The sequence below is a fragment of the Sturnus vulgaris genome, chromosome 1, assembly GCF_052056855.1.
Source record: "Sturnus vulgaris isolate bStuVul1 chromosome 1, bStuVul1.hap1, whole genome shotgun sequence".
In the NCBI taxonomy this organism is placed as follows: Eukaryota; Metazoa; Chordata; class Aves; order Passeriformes; family Sturnidae; genus Sturnus; species Sturnus vulgaris.
In genome coordinates this window covers 5,595,567-5,618,243 of record NC_142243.1, presented here as the reverse complement: position 1 = coordinate 5,618,243, position 22,677 = coordinate 5,595,567, and the positions used below count along the sequence as shown (strand labels likewise).

General features: G+C 45.0%; 1 protein-coding gene across 1 annotated transcript in view; it reads left to right on the top strand.

Moving 5' to 3' along the window:
* Window positions 1–22,677, top strand: part of ACVR2B (activin A receptor type 2B) — a 105,717-nt gene that overhangs the window by 68,469 nt on the left and 14,571 nt on the right. Inside the window, exons 2-8 of the mRNA XM_014873722.2 lie at window positions 7,699–7,906; window positions 11,858–11,967; window positions 13,523–13,674; window positions 15,401–15,544; window positions 16,614–16,757; window positions 17,609–17,757; window positions 21,262–21,376. Of these exons, the coding sequence (XP_014729208.1) occupies window positions 7,699–7,906; window positions 11,858–11,967; window positions 13,523–13,674; window positions 15,401–15,544; window positions 16,614–16,757; window positions 17,609–17,757; window positions 21,262–21,376 (1,022 nt within the window). The remainder of the gene's footprint in view (window positions 1–7,698; window positions 7,907–11,857; window positions 11,968–13,522; window positions 13,675–15,400; window positions 15,545–16,613; window positions 16,758–17,608; window positions 17,758–21,261; window positions 21,377–22,677) is intronic.

Below are 22,677 nucleotides of genomic sequence, written 5' to 3'. Positions count from 1 at the left end.
AATGGATAACTAAAATGATCTCTTCTTTAAATAAAATATAGAAGTGACCCTCTGAGTTGAAGTCAAAAATGCTCTGCTTCCAAAAATTGATTAACTGCTGGCAGCATTTCTGTCCTGCTACAAACCAAGCCAGCCAGTGGCCAAACCTCCTTGGATTGCTCTGCCTGGCCAGAGGAATGATTTACTAAACCTTTTCCTGAGAGATCCTCCCCTTTGCGCCAGGAGATTAATCTCATCAGCTCTGTGTGCACGTATGTGTGTGTGGACACTCAGTATTTCACTCAGCTGAGTGTTGCTGTCATCTCAGCTCCATCTTCCCTCTGCAGGATCTGCCTGGTTTTGTGGCCTTGTGAGGAGCTGGGATGCTCCATGTCCTTCTCTGGGTTCTTCTCCTACCCAGCCTGTTTGACTTAAAATACCAGAAAAATTATTCAGAAGAATGAAACCATTACTTCACCTTTCCCCAAGCTGGTAGTAATAACTCCTAAAACACACTCCTTGCATTTTACAAAACAGGTTTTGCTGTCTGTTTGGGGGAAAATTCTAATAAAGATCTAATTCTTTGGAATAATTTTCTTGTTATCATTTACTGACTTAAACCCAAGTTTAAAAAGAGATATATGGGGGGGGGGGGGGGGGGGGTTGCTACACAGATGTCCGTGGAAGCTGTGAAGTGTGAGTCATGGTGTGAATATAGAAGCCCTGAGTTGTCATCCCTGGTGAGCAGAGAGGATGTATTTCTTAATATTAAAGTTCCTTTTTTAATTTTAAAAGAAAATGACTTAAAGCCTCCTGTCCTTTTGAGAGTGGTTGTCAATGGCATCATTGCAGGTTACCATGGCAATATATGCTGAGATAATAGATTAACAGCCATTGATTGACTCGAAAACTTGGAGCTCTTTTACTGTGGGATAAGCCAAATCTATTGACAGAAAACAAAATTCCAAGTAATATCTTCCCTTGGCATTACACCTTTGCTTTCTCAGTGTTGCTTGCACCCAGATATACCTGATCTGGCTTAAGAACCAAAGCATTTTACAATAATAGATGCTTCTAATTAACCATCCCTGCATCCAGCTGCTTGAATGGGGTATCTCTGCCTGGACAAACCCTGGCCATTGAGGTCCCCAAAGGTGGGGTGAAGTTTTGGCTTGAGAAAGAGGCTCTGCAGAGCCACAGGGGCTTGTTTCTGCTGTTGTTTAAAGACTTGAGTGAAAGAACAGGGGATAAAAGCAACAAGTCTCCAAATCCTCGTGTGCAGTTACGTGCTTAACCACAGATGTCATCACGAGTTTGATGCTTTGCCTAAAAATGTATTTAGCCCCTATTATTTAAGTACAGCAGGAATGAAATCACCCCGCTTGGGGAATAAGTGCTGGAGCAACGCTCAGAAATCTCACATTCGTTTTGCAGAGATGCAACTGGGTGGTCTCTCCAGAGCAACATTTTCCAAACATTTCCAGTTGCAAGCCTTCATCTGGCTTGATTCTGAATTTCTAGCAACAACTATTTGAAATTCTTTAATCTGTAGTCCTGCATGTGATTTCTGGGCAGGTGCCTGGCAGAGGGAGAGCTGGGAGGCAGCAGCCCTCTTTCCCTGCCTTTGCCTCTCCAAGAGTGCTCCACAAATGCTTAGATTGTGGTCCCCCACTGAAGGGTGTGCCAAAATGCAGCTGTGGGTTTGGAGGCAGCTGGTTTAGCATGCCCTGGGGAGGGGGTGAAGTGGCTCATCCCAGCAGATGCTGCGCTGCAAGGTGAGCAGCCAGCAGCCCCTGATTTCCCAGCTCTGCTCATCCCCTGCCATGGTTTGAGGGAGAGCTCTTGAAAGCAAACCCGAACCTCAAACAAAGGGCCCGACTTCCATAATCACACGTGCAAGAATGCATCCGCAGTTGCTTAATTGCTGCATGCAATTACCCTCCAAATTAGAGGGCAATTACCCCAATTCAGTGTACAATCTCCGCCGTTTTATATTATAAAATTACATCTACAAATAGCTATATAGGGACATAACGAAGTGTTTGCAAATAACTTCAGTTGCATACACTGTTTCATATATAAAGCCCGGTGGTTTTGACAGTCAGGCAAACAGACTGTCTGGTAAATCACTCAGTGTTTATGCAGACTATTTTGACACATCCCATCTTTTCGTATATACTTTCATTTTAGGTTTTCAAAAGGGGACAGGCAGAGATAAAGAGCTGAGATTTATAGCAGCCTTCAGCCTTGGGGAAGATATTCCCTATGTATCTAATTATGAGTTAGGAGCCTGGCAACTGCTAACACCTAGACCAGGAGTTGCTACACTGGATCTTGGCTATAATTTAGAAGATGTTGGATAATGATACAGCCTCAGTGATCTGTCAGCGACTCCAAATTAGGAGAGCAGGGTTTAGTCTCAGATCAGCAGCAAGGTCCCATGTCTCAGCAGGCTGAAGTCCTTCAGTTCACAAGGATCTTTTTTTAATGAGCTCCCTCTGTGCCTTGCAACTCCCAAGTAGAGGCAAGAGGTCTTCCCATGTCGCATGGTGCTTCGACTGCTCTTCCCATCATTATGTGCCTCAGATGGGTGCTGGGGGTCTTGCTTGGCAAAAACCTAGTGATGCTTCAGACATTTGGAGCAGAAAATTGACCCAGGGGAATCAGCACAATGACAGTTCCTCCGGACTGAGGCCAAAAAGTTGATTTCCACCCCAAAAATGGGTGGTGGTGGGTAGCCCCCCTCTCTGCCTGTGTGATGTGTGGGAGTTATTTGGGCTTGGTATTTTGTGTAAAGGTATTTCTGTGATGCTTCTGTTCAAGGACAAGCCACACTGCATCATGCCTGTTATAGATGGGCAATGAGATGGTTGGCTCTCACAATTAAGGGATGAACATTCTGTGTATGTTAAGAGAAGTTTCATAGATGTATAGTTATTTTATTTTGGTATGTTCTCCCCATAGTCTTCTTTCCCCTCCCCCTTGTATTGTTACCACTGGACAGCCTGGGTAGTCAGGGCAGTTGGGAGGAGGGCAGGATTGTTACTAAGAGGCACAGCATGGCAACACCTGCCCTCCAGTCAAGTCGTAAAAAAAGGATCTCCACCAAAGGATGGAATTTGACTGACAAGACTTTGGGAGGGGCCAAGAGTATAAAAGGCAGAGAATCCATTTTGTAGGCGAGCACATGGCTGCTGTAATTTTTCCTTATTGAGTCTTTCTGTTGTATTTTGTTAAGGTTTAATAAACCTTTTGAAATTTTAAAAGGTGAGAGTCGTTTCTCACATCCCTGAAGCGCTGGGTGGGTGCAGTGGGATGCCAGAAACCCATCTGCTCCTGCAAAGCCCGATTCTTCCTTAGATTTTGATTTCAAACAGGACTTCAGGCTTTATCATTTAAATTACTATTTGTGGATTGTGGTATTAAGAAGTTGATTGTTTTTGCCTGCCTGCTGACACAAGGCTCCTTTCCGTGGAGAGAGCTGGGGCTGAGAGTGGGATGCAGTGCTGGGGATGCTGTGCTCCTGCCCCATGTCCATGCTCCTGCCCCATGTCCATGCTCCTGCCCCATGTCCATGTTCCTGCCCCATGTCCATTCTCCTGCTTTGCAACTTTTTCTCCCAAATTTTGCATTGTGGCTGGTGGAATATGCTTAGGCAGGAGAGCAATGGGGACCCAATGAATAAGACCAGGTTTCAACAGTGATCTTCCAACACTTGCTCAGCAAAGGTTTTGTATCTCGTTGCACCCAAGTCCCATTGATTTTCTGCCAAAAGCTGAGCAGTTCTCTGGGGTGTTTATTTTCCATCCCACATGAGCAGGATGCTACCAGGCAGTGCCACCAAATGAAGGAGCTCAGGATCGTTCCCAGGAGATGACAAGAGTGAGGAGAGGGAGAACAGGACTGTGGGAACACAACCCCTTTAATCTGTCTCAAGCTGTGGTCTATGACTGCACTGAAAGACTTTTTTTTCAGGAAAGGCCCTTCTGGCCAAGATTAACAGCGTCACTCCTGTCAGATGCTCAAGTTTGGTACAACACTTCTTTTGAGCCAGGTTGTATTGCTGGGGGCACAGGGAAGCCCAGTCAAATCCTTGTGCTGATGCATCAGCTGTGCCTGGTGGAGGAAGGCAAGTGCTTCCTGCACATATCCTGGGGCAACACCCTCTGATTCTTCTTGCAACTTGAAATGAGAAGCAGGACATGTTATCCATGCCTTTGTCACTTGGCAGAATTATAAAATAGTTTGGGCTGGCAGGGACCTTTAAAGGGCATCTAGTCCAACTCCCTTGCAGTGAGCAAACACATCTTCAACTACAAGTTCCTCAGAGCTCTGTCCAACCTGACCATGAATGTTTCCACAGATGAGGCATCTATCACCTCCCTGGGCAACCTGTTCCAGTGTTTTATCACCCTCATTGAGAAAAATACTTCTTCCTTTTATCAAATTTAATTTTATTTTTTGTTTAAAACCATTACCCAATGTCCAGCTCAGTGTTTTTACAGACACCATCTGCAGTGGTCTTGGGGGTATCCATTGCTCAAGAGGCAGGAAAAGCTACATGACTCCTTGGGGATGGATGAGCAAAGCTCAGATTTCCTTGTCTTAGTCACCACCTTTCTCCCTCAAAGGGATGACCCCCTGTTTTGACTCCCCTCCCTCTGTTCAGTGAGGGTTTTACCACAGCAAGTGCAGAACAGGCAGTTAGCTGCAAACTTTGGTCTCTGCATGATCCATTACAGAGCAAGGTGTGAGTGTTTCTTGATGAGCTAAAGCAGCAGGTAAATTAATACCCAGACCTGGAGCCGTGCCCCTTCCTGCTGAGACCATCTTGGGTACAAACAGAAGGGTTTCTTGCAGTCGTGAGCACCCAGCGGGGCGAGGATCCTACCAAATGGCTTTTAAAGAGATCTGAAAGCAGGTAACAAACACGCAGGTTTTTAAAGTGTCTTCTTAATGCAAGCATCCTTAGGAGCTGTTATAAAGAAAGCATACATCTATTTAGCCATCTAAAACTTTATGCATGCTTTTATTCAAATCATCTAAACTTTGACAGCGGGGGGGAGAACTGGGAAAGGCCTTTTTTTCCTGGCGCGGTTGCTGTTTGCAGAGCTGGGTTTGCGTGTTTGCAAGCAGCTCTTAGTCTTCAGCTGAAACTTGTTCCAGAAAAGACAACTGTCTTGGGGGAAGGGAGCCTGGGCTCAACACAGGATTTAGCAGCCTTGGTTTGCTGGTCCCAGAGCTGATACAGCTCCTGCTTCACATCTTTTCAGCATTCCCTTTCCAAAGCACAGTGGAAATATCGAATCTCACCTCAGCATTGCATTGGCTGTCGTTTATGGTGGAGAAAACAGAGGCTACACGATATTGCTTGAGGTTGCAGCTGATGGTGGCTGAGCTAAGATTAGATTTTGAGGCTGCTTTCCAGTGAAATGGTTCATTAAACCTTCCAGCTTTCTGGGAGATAGAGCTGGGGAGAGAGGGGAAATTTCCCTCTTGATCAAAAATGATATTCAGTTTGGGATGATAAAAATGATATTACAAAGTGTATTTCCAGGAGTGGAGCAGAAGATGATAAGTGTGGATTAGGTGTCAGGTACCAGCTGGAAGCCATGTGACATTACAGTGAGGGTGGTGAAACTCTAGCCCAGGTTGTTCATTGAGGTAGTGGCTCCAGAAGTATTCAAGCCCAGGTTGGATGGGGCTTTGAGCAACCTGGTCTAATTGAAGATGTCCCTGCTTATTGCAGGGATATTGGACTGGATGACCTTTAAAAATCCTTTCCAACCCAAACCATTCTGATTCTATGCAGTTAAGATACTTATTCTTTCCTTCATAAGTAAAAAGATATCGCCCTTCACCCCCACACATAAGACAAAGCTCTTTTGCTTTCCTGCTGATTTAACCAGTATTTAGCAAAAATGCTTAATCTGCCCTAAAAAAGCACGGCTGTAAGTATCAAGAGAACAAATATCAAGGCTTTAACAAGGAGTGTCAATATTGACATTGTTCTGTGTTGAGGGACATTGGTAGATTGTTTTCATTATTGTAAGCAACTTGTCAGAGGAAAAATCTGATGGAGCTTTGCAAGGGCTGATAAAACCTGCAGGTGCTATTGAAATTGAGCTCTTGTCTGTGTGTGCTTTGAATATAATTGAATATAGTTTCAGAAGTCAGCTTTATGACATTCTCATACCCCTACTCCCTTGCAGTCTCTCCCACGATGCAAATCAAGCCGTTTTCCTAAAAAGTGTTATTGAAGGATTGAACACCTCAGCAGTTTGCAAAGAGATCTTTCCTAGTGTGATGAGTTTCCTCCATGCCATGAAAATTGCCCATTGCTAAGTCCAGGTGCTGGGACTGGGAGCAGGCTGGACCCATCACCCCTAGCTTATTCAGAACTGTGGTTTTCTTGCTAGAAACTTAGTTCTAGGCTTCACAGAGGTCTGGCTATTCTGGGAGCACAGCACTTTTGTTTCACCATCCTGTGGGACCTATTTGTGTTTTCTACCCAGTTGTCAACACATTTTATTGAGATACCTACATTTTCCATGATTGCAATCCATCAAAATAATGGCCAGCCCTGACCTTACCTTAGGCTTGGTAATCCCAAAGAGAGATGGCTGTAGGGCATTTCAGAATTTACAGAGTCATCATGGTACAGGGCTCATGGTACCTTTTGTATTTGTCTGCTTACAAGACTTGTGTTTGTTTCATTCTTTGTTTTGTTTTGAACTGATCCTCAGAATTCCACAAAGCAGAGTATTTCCAGATGAAGAGAGGATTTCTAAGGTTTAGGACAGAACAGGTCATCTACAAATACCAGTGTTCCCTTATTTGACTCTGGTTTTAATGGATGTGTCTGCAAATTGTATTTCAGTTCTGCCACATGGTGGCTATGGGGGCATTAGGAGCTCCACAGTCCTTTGGTACAAGGCTCTAAAGGAGGGAAGATCCACAAGCTATGGGGTCTCCTTTGTCTGTGGTGGCCAAGCATTCATTTGGGGTGGCCAGTGTTGTTTGGGGAACAGAATTTTCTGTTGCTGAAGGTCTTGCTTAGGTGGGGAGGCACTGTGAGCCATGAAAGGCAGCTAAAAACATGGCATTTATCACATGGAGTCTTACCCAAATAAGCCTGAACTGGGATCTAGGTGAGGAATGGCCACTGGTCTGGCCTTTCCCTGCAGGATGAATATTATCTCTTCTCAGTTACATCCATGGAAGAAACTGTGTATTTTTAGGTGTTGTTTCCCAAAGTAGTGGTGGAGAGGGAGAGTAACTCCACTGCATGACATCCCAGCAAGCATCAAGTAGCACCCTGGGAGGTTCTTTGCTAAACAGGGTTTCTGGTTTCTGTGGTTAGACATTAGATATTATTAGACATTCTGTGGTTAGACATTACAATGTGTTGCCTTGTGCATCCCCTTTTTTAGGGTGCTAAGGTTGAAGCATTGTCCAGAGGAGATCTGGGAAGGTCTCAGCTGGGCTCTTGACTTCACCACGAACTCCTGTGTGAGCTCAGGCAAACCTGACCTCTCCATCCCCCACCTCACCCCAGAGGAGAAGAATAATCTCCACACTGTGCTGGAGCTCACACTGCTGAGCTGCTCAGCTCCCAGAGAATCAAATACACACATCCCCTAAAACAGAGCCATACGATTCCCAGGATCTATTTCTGATTTTACCTGAATGTTGCTGAGGCTTGATTTTTGTTTCCAGGACCAGGCCATGGGGAGGCTGAGACGAGGGAGTGCATTTACTACAATGCCAACTGGGAGCTGGAGAAGACCAACCAGAGCGGCGTGGAGCGCTGCGAGGGGGAGAAGGACAAGCGGCTCCACTGCTACGCCTCCTGGAGAAACAACTCGGGCTCCATCGAGCTGGTGAAGAAAGGCTGCTGGTTAGATGACTTCAACTGCTATGACAGGTAATAGCCCAGCTGGTTTATCTAAATACGGGTTTAATTGATCTTTTAAGTGTAAAAGCTCATGATTTTTTTGCATAGAGGAAAAGAAGGCAAGTCCAAGTTGATTGGCAAAAGCATCTGCTGCAATTACTTCTGTTGCTAATGGAGGTCTCAGAATTGTCACCTAACCTGCTTTGACTTTCTAAATAGAAGCTGCAAAAATCACTTTCAGTGGTTTTGTGTTTTGTTTTGTTTTGTTTGTTTTTTCCCCTAGCAAAGCTTTGATAATTCTGGCATTTATTGAGAAACCTGTCCTGTACCATCAAATGAAGAGCAATATGTTCTTCCAGGAGCATTTGGTGATAGAAGTGAAAACTTGGAACATTTGGAGCTGTCTAGAAAAACACAGATATCTGGGGGTGGTTAGGGGTTGAGATATCCTGGCATTTGTGATGTTGCAAAAAGTTCCACTGTTCTTTGGCTGAGTGAAGAGAAGGGCCAGGAGAGAGAGTGGGGCAGCAAAAGCAATGTGAGTTTGTGTGTCACTGCCTGTAGCAAGCTGAAAAGGAGTGAGGTTTTGTAGTGTGAAGGCTCCAGCCTCATTAAATAGCTGGGAAAATTAACTAGCCTTTTCTCACTTCCCTTGATGCAATTCTACAAAGGGGAAAAGAATTACAGCTAAAGAAAACAGCTCTATGAAGTTTCGCAGTTGAAAAGGACAATGTTCAGCAGCTCTAAGCTCAGGGTTTTTGTTTAAAAAAACCCAAACCAATGACCAACCAACCAAGCCCTTTCAATAAGGATTAGCAACATAAAATTCAAGGATTCCCCTTGATACAACACATAATGTAGGTCGATCTCACCTTTGTGCAATTCTCAGTTGTGCATCTTTGTAGCTTCTTGTTCTGAAAGTTTTAGGAAGATCAGGTGCTAAGCTGTGGGGTTAAGCTGGAACTAGATTTGTCCCATGGCTGCAGTGTTTTCTCCCTTTGGTGCTGTACAGTTCCCCTGCTTTTGTGCCTGTTGTCTTGGCTTATCTCGACTGTAAGTTGTTCCTCATCTTTGTTCTATTATTAGCTCCCACTTTCCTACCACACCTATTCCCTTGCCGATTGAGTAGCCAGGCTCTATATATAGTTAAATTTTTGTTCTTTCCCAATAAATCAATCCTCCTTGGCCCATTAGTCATCTTAATGCCGATTCTTTTGAGAACAGAAGGTCACTGTAGTTTCCTTCTTCCAAGCAGAAGTGTTTACTGTAAACAGATTTCTCCTTTCAGTGCCTGCTCTCATATCCAGCGACACTTGTATTGTCACTGAGTGTCTCTGCAGGGATGTAGTGGTTCTTAAACTTTGTCATAATGTGTTGCTCTGTTACAACGGTAAAAAGTTTCCAGGGCTCCTCACCAGCCTTTTCCAGCCTTAGAATTGAGCTCCAGTATCCCATTGCCTGACTTTCCAAAGCCACAAGTTCCAGGGCAAACCTAAAAGAGCTTCTGAGAATTAAAAAAACAGTACAAGTATCAAAAACAACATTTGAAATAAAGGTTAGCTTTAATTATTACATAAAGGAATAAAGCCTCTTTAAATGTAGTCCTTTTCATTTTTTCTCTTCCCTTGAGTGCCCTTGGCAGACTTCCATGCAGGCAGTGTTACATCCCAAGGTGGCAAAAATGGCTAAGAAGATGATTTTTCAATCGGTGCTGCTGTGCTGATGCCCTTTGTGTCTCTGGCACCTTTGGATGCCGAATTTCTGGGAGCACCTTTGTCAGATGCACCTGTATTCTGTCTCCTTGGATGCAGGGCATGGTCCTGTTCTGATGGCTGCTGCTGCTGCTTTTGGAGCAGTGGGCACTGGGATATGCTGAGTGCTGCCTCCTTTTTGTCACTAAAATGTGGAAAAATTTTGGAGTGCAAGGGTTGGGACGCTGAGGGTGACAACTCCTTACTCTGTTCTTTATCTTGAGGAAACAAGAATGTGGCACATGTACATTTAAGGTTATAGGAAAAAGGTAGTGTTTAAAAATCCACTTGTGTGCTCTCGTTTATTTACACAGCCCTGCTGGAGAGGTCATGTTCACATTCCCCTGCAGAGCACATGAACTACTCCAAAATGTGCCCTCACTGCCACAGAAAAATGTGTCATTCTCTCCCACTGTCTCAGTTGTAATATTTGCTAAATGTAACATGTCATACATACCTGGATGGCTTCACTCAGAGACAGGGATAATGAATTGCAGATGTGGAGCAGGCTGTTTTCACTCATTAGCTTGATTTTTTAACCAACAGATTTAGCACAGGATGTGTTTGCTATTGAAGGCTCCAACACTGATGCTGTTGAATCCAAAGGGCTTGTTATCTGATTTTATCAAAAAGCATCTGGAAACGTTGTTTAACTTGTTGAAACATCTTTGTTCATTTGAATAAGTCAAATGGCTGCTTTCTTTCTTTGAAGATGAAAAAAATGAGAGCCTGAAAAACAAACCAAGTGCTTCCCAGCTGAGACCTTGGAGGAGACAGTTTGGCTATACCTGTTTTTTTTCCCCCAAAGGGAGCAAAGCACTGAAAACTATCCAGTGCTAGGATTGAAGAGAGCCCTTTCCATTCTTCTCGTGGCAGTATGTCAGTGATAGCACAGAAAGGGAGGCTTGGCATGGGTTCAGAAATGAGTAATAATGTCAAACACATATGATTGTTTTGCTACTTCCTCCAAGTGGTCGAGGGAAGGAAGTTATGCATATAATTTAGCTGAGCTTCAGGAAATAGTTTGATACAGTTCTCTGTGGAGAGCAGCTCTGCAAGCCTAATAACTAAAAGCAGAGCATAGCACAGCAAAAGGTGGCAGGGAAGGGAAGCAGCATTTAAGAAACAGAAAGAAATGACAGCTAGAGTACTGCAAAAATCAGTGCACATCTCTTTTGGCATTGATCTGTGGGGAGAGGGAGGATGTGTGGAAGTGGAGTTGGTTTGATCCATGGAAGTCCCCTAAGGCCTTGCACAATGTGGAAGGAAATCTCAGTGATGGGAAGGCTGTAGCAGTACCTGGATTAGAGGCAAAGGCAGAAAAATGAGAGCTGCAAACTGATTTTCTTAAAGGTTTTTGTGCAGAAATAAGCTTTTTATGGAGGAGATGGCACTTGAAAATTAAACTTAAAAACCCCAGAAACAAAATGAGAATCACAGGACCTTCAAATGGTTAGGGTTGGAAGGGACTTTTAAAGATCATCCAGTTGGTACTCCCTGCCATGGGAAGGGACACATTCCACAGGACCAAGGACGATCCAAGTCCCATCCAGCCTAACCTTGTAACATTCCAGGGATGAGGCATCACCAGCTTCTCTGCACGACCTGTTCCAGTGCCTCACCACCCTCACAGTGAAGAATTTGTACTTAAAACCCAACCTAACCTGCCTAAACCTTCAGTTTGAAGCCATTACCTTGAGCTATCACTGCACACCCTCAGACCTGCTGCAGCAGGGCTGTTGCTGCTGCTGTCTGGTGCCCTTCGAGTGTGCAGAGCTGGTGATGCAGCCTTAGCTCAGCCCTCGGCATGACTGCTTTATGGCACAATCTTTAATTGCATGATCAAATATTTCTCTGCCCTGGCAGCTTTCATATGGGCTGTGGGAAAGTCACTGTTCAGGGACTGAGGCGTCTCTCTGTCGTTTTTCTCCTTCTCATTCTGTTAGCAGCAGCGGCTGTTATTTATTACTCACCATCTAATGCCCTCAGTACATATGGAAGCATTTGTTTCCTTTGCAGTCTTTTCAAGGGTCTTTGCTATCCACTGGGGTATTTGAGTGCCAAGTTGTTTTCTGTAAGTGGAGATTGCTGATCTGCGCAGTGCAGCTGCAGGAAAAGGTGTGTGGAGAAGACAATTTGGGGCAGGTTGGCTCCCAAAGACAAGAGGCAGGAGTTGGTTGATAATGTTTTTCTCTCCCCTCCATTCCATGTCTGTCCCTCCCTGGTGCAGGCAGGAGTGTGTGGCCACAGAAGAAAACCCTCAGGTGTTTTTCTGCTGCTGCGAGGGCAACTACTGCAATGAGAAATTCACCCATTTGCCTGAAGTCACCGGCCCAGAAGGTGAGTGAGTGACTGGGAGGATGGGGAGTTGGGGTCTCTTCCTCTAGACACAGTATCCAAGGACTTTAATAGAAACCATGGAATGCCCTGAGTTGGGAGGCACTCACAAGGATCATCGAGCCCAACTCCTGGCCCTGCACAGGAAACCCCCACATTCACCCCATGTGCCTGGGAGGGTTTTCCAAATGCTCCTTGAGCCCTGAGCTTGGTACTGTCACCACTTAGTGGGGAGCCTGTTTCAGTGCCCAATCACCCTCTGGGTGAAGAACCTTTTCCTAATATTTGTCCTAAACCTCCTCTGATTCAGCTTCATGTCAACATTGAGTTGTTGGATGTTTTGGTTATGAAGTCAGAAATTCTTTTGCTACAGTTCTTTAAGAATAGGTTTTTTTAAGGTTATTTCACTCTATGGCTAAAGCTGTACCAACATTTTGGATACCAACAGTAAGGATTAGGTTTTCTTTATGGTGGACAGTTCACTGTGGGATGTTACAAAGAAAATCCCACTTAAAGGGAAGAGGGCATATAGCATGAATTAAGCCTCAAACTCTTAAAAGGTGTTTGACTCCTTCCTCATTAAATTCATAGGTCATGAGTCTCCAGATACCTTGAGCATCTGGGACTTTTGCATTTGATTCTGTTTTGTTGGTCTAGGGATTGAAAGGGAAAGGATGTATGTCAGCTTTCAGAGTCTGTGGATATGCATCAAAGAAGAAAAGTAAAAGCAGGACCATCTTCAGAGTCTAATAGAAAAACAATGATTCTTTTAGGTGCATACTTTTAAAAGTATCATTCAATAAAAACTATTAAAACAGGTGAATCTTTTCCTTAGGTTGGTTTGAACTAGCTGCATTTACTGAGATGTTCCAATAGACCTTTATCAGATTTTCCTGGGCTGTCCTGATAGGTTTTTAATTGTTTACATGGGTTATATTATCTCCTGTTATTAACGTACCCGTAGCAACCTAGTAGCAAATATTCTTTCTCTCACAGCTTTTTGTTTAATTTGGCAAGTCTTGCTATTTTTTCCTTCCCTGTCTCCAACATAGCAACATGGCTCCATTTAGTATTCCCATTGTTTGTGTCTCAACTGCACTGATGTAATTTGGAACAAGAACTACTGTGGGAATAGTGCATTTGATTGTGGCTCCGGCAGCATTGTACTAAAAACTGACAACTTGTCAATCACTGTGAAAGGTAAAGCAACGCTGCAAGGGATTTCGTGCTCTCTTAATGCATTTGGAAGGGTTAAGAGGAGGAAGTGTTCTGCTTTTATGTATCCCAACAAGAAATACCTATCTTAAATAAAGGTCAGATGGAGGCTCAGCTTGCAAAGTGTGGTTTGGGCCATTGTTACTCCATTACTAACGTTACATCTAAGGAGAAGAGAAAACACGGAGCGTTATGAATGCTGTTGGGTGTGACAGCCAGCAAGTACTGTCAGCTTTGGAGTGGAGGGACACAAAGTGTTTGGTTGCCTCTGGACGTGCAGCTGAGAGTGCTTCTGCATTCCTGAAGGTGCTTTTCCCTGGCTTACTCTGCTCTTTTCTCACAGTCATATACGAGCCGCCGCCGCCGCCGCCGTCCCTGCTGAACATCCTGGTGTACTCGCTGCTGCCCATCGCCGTGCTGTCCATGGCCATCCTGCTGGCCTTCTGGATGTACCGGCACCGCAAGCCCCCCTACGGCCACGTGGACATCATCGAGGTGAGGGACTCACTCCCCTTCCTAGGGGGCTGCTCAGTGGGTGTCCACACTCACTTCTGCTGCGCTCTTCTCAGGTGGCCTTGGCTCTTCGTCACTGCTTTTTGAAGCTGGTGGCACAGCTGGCCTCCATGTGGTGCCTAGAGGAGCTGGAACAGAGGTCAGACAGAGTTAAGAGGAATAAAGTGGATATTTATTGAGGGGCAGTACCAGTGCTACAGTAGTGGCCCTGCCTGGATGGCTCCAAGATGGAAGCAAAAGAAAGCTTGGTTATGAGATCTCACATTTTTATAGGTTTTAGTCCATTTGCATGCAGGAGTCAACTGTCCAGTTAATAGCCTCAAATCATGAAGTTTCATCCTCCTCGCTTGCTGGCTTGCCCTCCCTCCTCTTTTCACATTGTTTATGCTTAGGGCCTGAAGTTTGAAGAAATTGTCCTTGAGTCCTCAGCTGGAATAGGAACTGTTCTGTCTTCACCACCCAAGCACAATAGAAAAGCACACCCAAACAGAACAGAAAAACTTAAAACATCACATGGAAATGTCAGACCGATGGGTTTAAGTGGGGTTACAACCATGTCTGAGATACCTAAGGGAGAGAATTAGACAGCCCTGCTTGGTGGCTGCCCTTCCTCCCAAACTCTCAAACCCATTGCCTGATTTCAGCCAACTTTGTAGAGCATAAGAGATCTGAGAGATGATAAAGTTCCTGCCAGCTTTGTGGGAGGAGGGAAGATGCTTTCCCTGATGAAGCTCAGGTTTTTATGAGCCCTCAGAGAATGGGTGCATAAGGCTTTGGGGTGATCTACTTGCAGCCTTCCAGTACCTGAAGGGAGCCCACAAGAAAGATGGAGAAGGACTTTTTACAAGAGTATGTGGTGACAGGACAAGTGGGAATGGGTTTAAAGTGAAAGACAACAGGTTTAGATTAGATAGGAAAAAAATCTTCCCTGTCAGGATGGGGAGGCCCTGGCACAGGTTGCCCAGGGAAGTTGTGACTGCCCCATCCCTGGAGGTGTTCAGGTCCAGGTTGAATGGGGCTCTGAGCAGCCTGGGATAGTGGAAGGTGTCCCTGCCCATGGCAGGGGGGTTGGAACTGGAAAATCTTTAAGGTTCCCTTCCAACCCAAACCATTCTACAATACTGTGAACCTTTCCCATCTGAAAGCAGGTAGGACAGTGTTCCAACCCCACACGTCCTACAGGGTCACATTGTTTGGACAAATGCAGAGTTTAAACCAATGTGATCTGTATGATGCTGACAGACCTGTTCACTGCCCATGGCTGGGGTGATATGGAGCATGCTAATGTACTGGAGAGCAGTGGGAGGTTTTAGATGTAGTTAGCTGTCTGGTCACAAAGATCAAAAGGTTCCCACTTTTGGCAGGAGGTAGCCTTGAGGACTTCGGTGCTTTACAGCCCAAAATAACTTTTGCTTTGAAAACACAGGAGAATTCAGGTTTTGCCCAGAGCATGGCAGGCAGTAGTGTCACTTAGTGACACTTAGAGGTGTAGATTGTTATATGTGTTCTATACCAATACCCTACAGAGCAAGCAAGACAGGGAATTTCATGCTGTTCTTGCTCTAAACAGTACACCTAAATAATTTGTATTAAATAAAATGTCACTTCTTCACGCTTCTTTCCTCACGTGCAGTCTGTCAATTCCTCCCCTCCCTTTATTTTACAGTCCAGCTTCAGCTGGTGACAGTGCTTTTTTTCCCTGGTGCAGGATCCTGGCCCACCACCCCCTTCTCCCCTGGTTGGCCTAAAGCCCCTGCAGCTCTTGGAGATCAAGGCGAGGGGACGCTTTGGCTGCGTGTGGAAGGCTCAGCTGATGAACGACTACGTAGCAGTGAAAATCTTCCCTATCCAGGTGAGAGGGGCACTGCATTGGGTTCTTACTCGTCAGGGGCTGCCTCACCAGGGCTGAGACGCTCTAAGTGCCTATGGAGATTATGGTTTTTGAGACCATAACAAAAATAAAAATGCATTTAGGCTCTTCTGCTGGGGGAAAAGGTTCAAGGACCCTTCCTTCCTACACTTCTCCCTGTGTTATCTCATTACCAAATGCTTCCTGTACTAGTACTTGTTGCAAGAAGGGAAAAACCAAGCACATTCTGAAACCTACAGGGTATGTTAACTTCCTTGCAAATTTCTGTGTTGTTTAAATCCAGCAAGGCAGGGTGCAGCTGCGGTGCCCAGAGTGCACACAAAGGGCCCTGGCTCTGTGTGTCCTGCCTGGGTGGGTTGTAAATCTGGATCCAAACCTAGTGAGCAGTTTACAGCCTCCAAAGGCAGAGCTGTGAAAGCAAATTGCACTGCAGCGTTTCTGTCAGCTCCTGTCTTCTGCTCTAGGAAACCTCTGAACGCTCCTGCCTTGATTCTCTAGGAATTGCAGATGAAAAGAGTAAAGCAATCAAAAGTCAAGTGAAAGAAAAATGAGTAAAACATCTCTGTGCTCCTCTGCTGCTTCATTACTTTTTCACCTTGTATTTGTTGTCATAGCATTGCTAAAGGAGATCTGCACATCTTCTCTCCAAGCCAGCTGTAGTAAATATTCAATAGAGCCTAGATTAGATTTTGCAATTGCAACAATTACACTACAAGGCTGATCCTGGGTGCTGTATGCACAGGCTTTCTTCTTTGCAAGTATCCTCAGGAAATCTTGAAAAATCTTATTTCTCGGTAAGGTTGAGTTTGGCTTCCTCTCCACTCCCCACACACGTCCTTTAGGAACAGCTGAGGATAATTTTGGAGAGGGGAGACTGAGGACAGCAACTTATCTTTCTTTAGGGAAAACAGCCTCCTTTTGAAGGGATGCATCACATCCTAACACTGGAGCATGATTTTTAGAGTAATGTGAGCAGCTCTGACTGAACTGAAGGAGCTGTTTGCTTTAAAGGGAAGCGTGATCTTTGATGGTGCATTTCTCCCTGCTTCAGGATAAGCAATCTTGGCAGAGTGAGAGGGAGATTTTCAACACTCCTGGCATGAAGCATGAAAACCTTTTGCAATTTATCGCAGCAGAGAAAAGGGGGACAAACCTGGAGACAGAGCTCTGGCTGATCACAGCTTTCCATGACAAGGTAATGTATCATTGCATGTATATTTTGGGAAGGCAGAGAAGGAGCTGGTTGTGATACAGGAGGATTATAACCCCTGTAATCTATCCAGTCTGTTCCTGGTGGGCCACGACTCTGTAGTAGCAAAGTGCTCCTGTTCCCCTGCTTCAAAGGGCCTTCCTTTAGCTTTCATGGTTTTCCTATACAAACAAAGGATTAATAAAAGTGGGATTTAGGAAGGGAGACAGGCACAAAAGGCCACAGCTCACATCTGTGGTGGTCACCACCCCTTGATGTGCATAGATGAGCATCATGGGAACAGATCTCACAGACCCATACAGATGGGCTCCATGTTTGCTTTTGAGGCTTGGGGCACATCTCCCACTTCATAGATTGCTTTAGTTACAAAGTGTGACTAACACTTAAAACAAACGTGCAAATCTGGGGTTGAGCCAGCAGCGTTATCCCCCTGTTAAACCCAAGGTCTACTTGAGTCAATCATTGCCACAACCAGCTGATACAATGCTTCATCTTGCATGGAAGGCTTTCCCCTTGCTGAGGGTAGATTAATTGCTCTGGTTAAACATGATTTTTACCCTTTCTCACCTCCCTCCCCTTCCCTGGCAAATACGGAGACATCAGGAGGTCTGTGCTGCCAAGGGCTGAAAACTCATGGACACTTCTGATTTTTATTTCTTTCTTTTACTTTCATTAGTGATTCCTCCCCTGCCTCTCCCCACCTTCCCCAATAAAATGAAAGCTCAGATTTTCAGATTTTTCAAGCATTCTCTAAACCATTCTCTAAACGGATGACTTGGCACATCTATCACATAGAGGGGTCTAGTATTAAGAACTGACAATGTCCTCTTTTGCAGGGTTCTCTGACAGATTACCTGAAGGGCAACATTATCAGCTGGAATGAGCTCTGCCATGTTGCAGAAACAATGGCCCGGGGCTTGTCCTACCTTCATGAAGATGTCCCCTGGTGCAAAGGTGAAGGACACAAACCTGCCATAGCACACAGGTAATGCCTCTTTTGTTGACACTTTGTTGTCTTTGAAATGATGCCGTTGAATGGAGGAGGAAGTTGTGCTTTTGGGAAGCAAAGGCCTTTTAACCCAGCAAATCCTGTGCTAAGACAAGACTTTTTTTAACCACATATAAAATGGTGAGGGGCAAGTATCTTGCCTGTGGAGTAGCACGGTTGGTAGTGGCTGATAGGGAATGTACAAAGAGCAGGGGCTTCCCTATTCCATCAGCTCTTCCTTTGTGGTGGGAAGGGAATTCTGGCTGCTGCAGAACCACTCTTTGAAAAGACTTGGCTTGATAATATTATCACATTATGATCTGTGTGTTTCAATGGCTGTACCAGGAGTTGGGCTCTACTTTTTCCTGATTTAGACTGGTAACTCCACTGAGTGTTTTCCCACAGAGCCTTTGATCATTAGGTAAAAAGTGGAGAAACTGTGAAAACGCAGGAAATGGCTGCTAGTTACTTTTCCCTGTAGTTTTATAGCCCAAATCCTGCCAGGGTGCTTATGAGAGACCCCCCAGCAGGTACCTGAGATCTCCTGGCACACGCTTCAACCCACTCGGGTGCAGTGCAGAGGAGACAGCAAGAAACCATTGGGTTAAACCATCCTCATGCTTTAGCCCTTCTCCAAAGTCTGAGTGGTTTGCTTGTGGCAGGGCAGGATGGGGGAGATTTCCAGAAGGGATTTACAGGCTGTAATCCATGGCCATACTCCCCCACTACACACCACATTTCATCTAGGAGGGACTTAAACCCCACATCCAGCTGCAGCAATCTGTACCAGTGCTAGCAGCCTGGCTTCATGTATGGCAAGATAATCCCTGTTTTTGCAAGGGTATCCCTGCCTCCAAAACATTCCACCTCCCCAAACCCCAAAGTTCTGGAGAGCTGGTGGCTTTTGAAAGAACCTGCAGCTGCCTTTGTGTTGCTCCTGGAGCTGACCCCTGTGTCCCTGACATTTGTCCCTGTAGAATAAAGGCAGTGGTTTATAGATGAAAATTCCTGAGGGTGGGGAACAGAGGAAGGCTATAGAAAGGCTTTAAAGCAACAGATCGTGCTCATTAGTGTCCCTGTCCATTTAGCAAGTGATAAAAGCTGGAGAATGCAGCATTTGTGTGAATTTAGCACATATCTAGTGGAGGAGGAGTTCCAGGACACAAGGGATTTCCCTCGGATTACCCCACTTCTTTTAATTTTATTTTTGAAAGAAAACACTAAATGCATTTTAAATCTGGGGAGGGGGGTGTGGGGGGGTGTTTTTGAATGGCTTCCCACAGTGCACATGGATGGAGATGTTGGGGTTGCCAGGTGGAATTCCCTAGCCATTGCTGAGCAGGGGTTCAGCCAACTCCTCTCTGGCCCCCGGTACTGCAAGGAGGATTAAGGTTATGGAATCACTTGTTGGTGCAAAAGTGCCCCCACGTGGAAGCTGCAAATAAAATCTCCAGTGTCTCAATCGAATTAACTCACCCATTACTCACAGTCTGCTTGTTCTGTGTTCCCTAGTTTGAAGTGCTATATGGAAAAAAATATTTTCTTCTTTTCGTGCCACTTTTCTTTGTTACTGACCATTTTAGGATGGTCTAATGCATATGATGTTATGGGAATTCTCCTTGGCACAGCTTGGATTAAGTCCTTCTCCCTGGCCTGTATACATTTGCATTGCAGCTCAGACTTGCCAGTTTAAGGTGATTTACGAAAGGAAGGAAGGAAAATGTGGAAAAATGGAGAAATGTATGGAAATGGGGGGGGAAATGGAATTGCAAAGGGAAATCGTGTATCAAGATGTAGGAGTTAACTGTTGCATGCCCAAAGGGCACTGTAGGTCAGCAGCAGCAGCACATGCCCCTGCAGTAATGCTGCTTTATATCTTGTTTCACCTTGGAACCACATAGTTCAGGCAGATTGTCTGATAATTTCTGTGTGCCACTGCTTTGCAAAAATCTCGTGCACAATCTGTACCATCCTGAGGGCATAATCCCCTAAAGCTGAGCGAGCAAAGGCGTTTATCCATGTCATTAGATGATGGCTGTTTCCTAAGCCTGTGGGGAAACTGCTGTAGCATGGAAGCAGTCAGTCTTTAGGATAACACATAGGGGGAAATGCAGTTTTTCTGTGAAGTGGAGGGGTACCAATGTTCGGGAGGCTCTGCAAAGCTGTCCTAGGAGTGATGGAGGCTGGTTTCTGCTGGGGTTCACTGGCTGCACAGTGCCCTCCAACTTCACACCCACTTCCCCCATCTTAATCCTCAAGCCAGAAATGCCCATCATGCTGTGTTTAGCTTAGAAAGGATAAATCCTCTCTTCTGATATTTTAAGCTCAGAATCAGGGCTGGGTGGCACAGGATGATTTTTGCTTGCAGGGCTTTGAGCTGATGCTCTGGCATCTGAGGCTGCAGGGAGCAGCCCCTTCTCCATGGTCCAGCAGCTTCTCTCTTCACAAAGAATTTTGACAGGTCTCTCTAGTGCAGAACAATCGTATCTGCCCTCATTAATTATTTTGTGCAGGCCTGCAATGTCCTGCAATCAGCAGGGTCACGAAGTGAATTGATGATAGGGAAGTTATAATGCTGAGCATACAGGACAATTGCCATCTGCTGTCTAAGGTCTGTAATTTAATTAGATTGCCAAACATTCCTTTTCAGATGAAAATGCAGGAAGCCCAGGGAACAGGGCTCGACTGGTTAGGCATCTCAGTGTGATCTTCCTCCAACCCCCACCCTTCCCAGCCCCTGCAGATTTACCTGAGCTGCCCTGAAATGATCTTGCTGCAGCAAAGGACTGACACAAATGTCCCCTTCAAGCACAGACCCGCAATCTCTACTGAAAATTCTTACACCTGCCTGTCAGCTGCCTGCTCTGACCCTGACAGCGTGTCTGAGTGGGGCCTCACCCCCTTCCCTGCTTGCTTTCCAACCCTCTGAATTCTCCGGGGAAGATCAATCCAGCAATTACAACAGAAGGCTGATAGATGACTATGGCAAAAGTCTGTTGAAGCATGTAGTCAGAGTGGAGAGGGTCTCACCAGCATCTGCTGATTTCCAGAAAGATCTAATTTTGTAGATAGGAGCAAACATCCTTACCAGGATAAAGAGTAATGTATTCCCTTAACCTGCCTTGGTTTTGCTCTTGGGAATGAGAAGGGCCCAGAAGATGGGGGTTCCAGAGGTTGTGCTTGGAGCAAGAAATGGTGCCTTATATACAGCTTGCTCTAATTAAAAGAGCCCCTTCAGATCAGATTTCATTTTGAGATTAATTCACTGTAGATCTTGGCTGACTCTGTGCTGGTCAGCTCAGGTCTGCTGTGTTTTAGGGACAAGGGCAGTGAGGAGCAGCCAAGTTTGCAGCACTAGCCATGCTGGGAATCTAGGGAAAAAAAGGAAGAAAGGAGCTAATTTACTGGGAGCTGCTAAGCCTATAGACAATGTGTGTGCTGCAGTGTGATTTAGACACCTGCCATGATAAACTCTTCCCTTACTTCTTGGCTTGTCCATAGGGACTTCAAGAGTAAAAATGTTTTGCTGAAGAACGACTTGACAGCTGTGTTAGCTGATTTTGGACTGGCTGTACGGTTTGAACCTGGGAAACCTCCAGGGGACACGCATGGACAGGTAATCATTACCTTCTCACTTTTAAAAAAGTTGGCCTTGCTATAGGTCCTCTGGAGTGGCATCTAGTTTGTGTAGATGCATTTAATTCTCTTTGAGATACGTATTTTTTTCCATAAAAACTTGTGCTCAATCATAAATTCTGGGAGCTTTTTTAATCTGAGTGAATGGGGAGGGTGCTCAAAGCCTTCTGATTTCTGTGCAGTTGAGGTCCCTCCAGCCCTGGGGTCTGGTGGCTTCCTCCTTCAGACACAGGGCTCATTGTCTCTTTATTGTTTCAGTAATAAATATTCACAGAATCATAGAATCACAGACTACCATGTTGGGAGGGACCTCAAGGATCATCTGGTCCACCCTTTCTTAGCCATAGCTAGGCAAGACAGTCCAGCTGAATCTCAGAAGTGTTTAGTTTTGGAGTCCACTGCACATACCACTTCTCTAGGCCATAACACAAATATTAAAGTTCCTAAATATTAATACTGATACCACAATGCAAATATTAATAATCCTAAAATTATTGATTTAATTTTAAGAATTCATCCAGGCCGGCTGCTTCGGTGACCTTTGGCACAGCTGGCTGTGCACTATGTAAACAATATTATACAATTTTATGGGTTCTTAATTTTCTGCCTTTGTGTTGCAGCAAGCAGCCCCTCATTCTGCTCTCGTGCCAGAACAGCAAGTCCATCATCCCCTCCTTGTGCCTCCAGTGCTTTCTGAATTCCCATCTCCAATGTAATCTTCCTTTTTTACCTTTATCTCAGAAGGAATGAACACCCTCCTGGGTTAGCCTTATGCAGCTTTCCTCATTTTTGTCACCTTTTTTTTATTTTTCCAGTATTTTGCACATCTTTCCATATCCTGGCTTCACTCTGTCCCCACTGCCTCAGCTAACAGCAAGAAGAGATGAGAATTTCCCTAAAGGAAGTTATTAAAGTGTTTCAATTACCAAGAAAGATGCTTTTTCCCTTGCTGTCTCGTCTATTCTCCTACATTATGAATATACTAAACATAACAATGGAGACACTATAATGAGGACTGAATTCCCTCAAAAAAAGAGGAGGTCTTTTCCAAACCATGGAAAGCCAGGGTTCATGTTTTACTACTTCTGTGGATGCAGGAGACTTGTTTTATCTAGGGCTGTCAAACCAACACCTTTTCCTTCCATTTCAGGAGATATAATCTTTGTTCTGCTCTGTTTTTTTTGATTGTGTCTCTGCTTATCGGGGTGTTGTTTGTTTGGGTTTGGATGTAGAGTATTTCGTTGGAGGTTTTTTGGGGTTTTTTTGAGTGAAAGAGGATTG